The 2,809-nt window shown below is 37.2% G+C and overlaps 1 protein-coding gene across 1 annotated transcript; it reads left to right on the plus strand.

Annotated features, from left to right (window-relative positions):
• Nucleotides 1-743: 743 nt before the first annotated feature.
• Nucleotides 744-2,809, plus strand: LOC18030289 (heat stress transcription factor A-4a). The gene is made up of 2 exons (XM_006413981.2): nucleotides 744-1,589; nucleotides 1,678-2,809. The coding sequence occupies exons 1-2, from the start codon at nucleotides 1,368-1,370 to the stop codon at nucleotides 2,635-2,637; spliced, it is 1,182 nt and encodes a 393-aa protein (XP_006414044.1). The 5' UTR covers nucleotides 744-1,367; the 3' UTR covers nucleotides 2,638-2,809.

Here is a 2,809-nt window from a genome sequence, read left to right on the forward strand (position 1 = left end):
CGAGAAGCAGTCGTGTATTAACGTCGAACATGTATCTAAAAAAAGCAATTTCATTGGCATTTGAATATGTGATACTTTAATATTTCAGGTACAAATACGCATTATTAGTTGCAGAGTTTTTTATGAGCATGTATTACACAAAGAATACAGCGTTTTTTTTTCTCTTACGTATGAATTTTGAAATTTACATAAAGAAGATTCATACGAAAGAAAAATAAATTAAACACAAAGGCATGATAAATCCTAAAATGCGATAACATTTGAATATTCAAAACGAGACTTTTGGATTTTGTGCCCAAAAAATATCAGACTTTTTATAGTTATTAATCGGCATTAATCCCAAAAGATAACAACGAAATTTCTTACGGTCATAAATGCTTCTACATACAGACACAAAAAGATCGGTATGATCTTCTGTTATTGTCATTGACTAATTTCTTATATATCTAAATAAAAATTTATATTTAAAAACAGCTCTCACATCATCTCATGGGTACTTTGATAAAAATATAATAAATAAATAAAAATTCCACCAAACCCAATCTTTGCAAGCAAATGTTGTGTTGTGATTCGTACGCACTTTCATCAACTTTTTCCAATAATAATAAAAAAAAAAAAGCTAAATCCTAAAAAAAAAAATCAATCCGCAGAGATTATTTCGTATGTTCTGTCTGTTATTACGCGTTTAGTTTTTATCAAATCAAAACCAACACTTTGACGATTCTTATTCTTCGTCTTCTTCTTTAATCACCGGGTCAATCGACTCGTTTACTTTTCTTCGGTCTTCTCTCCAAAAGAGTATGATATCTTTGATATTTCCGCAGCAACAATAATGGTAGAGAGATGCAGAAGAAGACAAATTACTGCCGTTTGATAAATTCTCTGTCTGATTAAATACCCCCAAGTCGAGAAGCTTTTTGGGTTCGAGAAGCAACGAGGTTTCGAGAAGCAAAATCAGTTTTTTTTGTTTTGTCCTTCTTTTATCTGATTAGGTGAGATTTAATGCGAAAAGGGATCTAGATTCGTTGAATTTCCTAGGAGGGTTTTGGGTTTTGGAAGATTCTTCTTTGATTGGCTTCATTTACGAAACAGTGGTGGATTTAAGAGATTTCTCTCTCACTTTGTTGAAGCTCGAAGCTATTTTTTTGGGAGGGAATTATGGGTTTTGATTTGAAACAGAGCTTTTATCTTCAGCTTCTAGATTTATCCAGTTTTGATCTAAACTAGTGATAATACTTAAGTCATCGAACTGAAAGTTTCAATCTTTGGTTCTTGAAGCTTTGTAGTTGATTAAAAAGGAGTTTCTACTTCTGTTTTATTGAGTGTGATTGGGAGCTTTTGTAGTTTATCTATAAGTGTTTTTAGAGATGGATGAGAGTAATCATGGAGGTTCATCAAGCTCACTCCCACCTTTCCTCACCAAAACATATGAGATGGTTGACGATTCTTCATCGGATTCAATTGTCTCGTGGAGCCAGAGCAACAAGAGTTTCATCGTTTGGAATCCGCCAGAGTTTTCCAGAGGCCTTCTTCCCAGATTCTTCAAGCACAACAACTTCTCAAGCTTTATCCGCCAGCTTAACACATATGTAAGTCTTAGTTATGCTCTGTTTTGTTTTTGCTTCTCTTCTTAGTTAGTCTTAGTTTAGTTAAAACTTGGGATATTTCTTTTTGTAGGGGTTTAGAAAAGCTGATCCTGAGCAATGGGAGTTTGCAAATGAGGATTTTGTGAGAGGTGAACCTCATCTAATGAAGAACATTCATAGACGCAAACCTGTTCACAGCCACTCTTTACCGAATCTGCAAGCTCAGCAGAATCCGTTGACTGATTCAGAACGACAGAGAATGAATAACCAAATCGAGAGACTGACTAAGGAGAAAGAAGGATTGCTTGAGGAGTTGCATAAACAAGAGGAGGAACGAGAGGTGTTTGAGCAACAAGTGAAGAAGCTAAAAGATCAGTTACAACACATGGAGAAGCGTCAGAAAACAATGGTTTCGTTTGTCTCTCAGGTGTTGGAAAAACCAGGTCTTGCTTTGAACCTATCTCCGAGTCTCCCTGAAACAAACGAGAGGAAAAGAAGGTTCCCTAGGCTCGGGTTTGAGCCGATGTTGGAAGAGAACCAAACGTGTGTTGTTGCGAGAGAGGAAGGTTCCACAAGCCCTTCTTCACACACGACAGAACATCAGGTGGAACAGCTAGAGTCATCGATAGCGATTTGGGAGAATCTGGTGTCGGAATCTTGTGAGAGTATGGCTCAATCAACAAGAAGCATGATGACACTTGATGTGGATGAATCATCTACTTGTCCAGAGAGCCCTCCTCTTTCTTGCATACAGCTGAGTATCGATACACGTCCCAAATGTCCTCCTTCTCCAAGGATCATCGACATGAACTCCGAGCCCGATGTTTCAAAAGAACAGAGCACTGTTGCTCCTGCTCCTCCTCCTCCAGCAGCAGGAGTGAACGATGTCTTCTGGCAGCAGTTTTTGACGGAGAATCCTGGCTCAGCCGAGCAACGGGAAGTTCAATTAGAGAGAAAAGACGATAAAGCTGAGGATCGAAGTGAGAAATGTTGGTGGAACTCGAGGAATGTAAATACAATTACAGAACAGCTTGAACATCTGACTTCTTGAGAGAGAGAGAAGTTTATATGTCAAGTTACTTTAGATATGTTTTTTGTTTTAGTTTCTTGTAAAATAGGTTTTCTTTTTGCAGTTTCATTGTATTCTGTTATATGTATTTGGGTCTGGTTCTACTTTTCATCATTCACATGTATGTTCTCTCAGTTCATTATAGCAGACTACT

This window comes from Eutrema salsugineum, unplaced genomic scaffold (genome assembly GCF_000478725.1).
Source record: "Eutrema salsugineum unplaced genomic scaffold, Eutsalg1_0 scaffold_1, whole genome shotgun sequence".
Classification (NCBI taxonomy): Eukaryota; Viridiplantae; Streptophyta; class Magnoliopsida; order Brassicales; family Brassicaceae; genus Eutrema; species Eutrema salsugineum.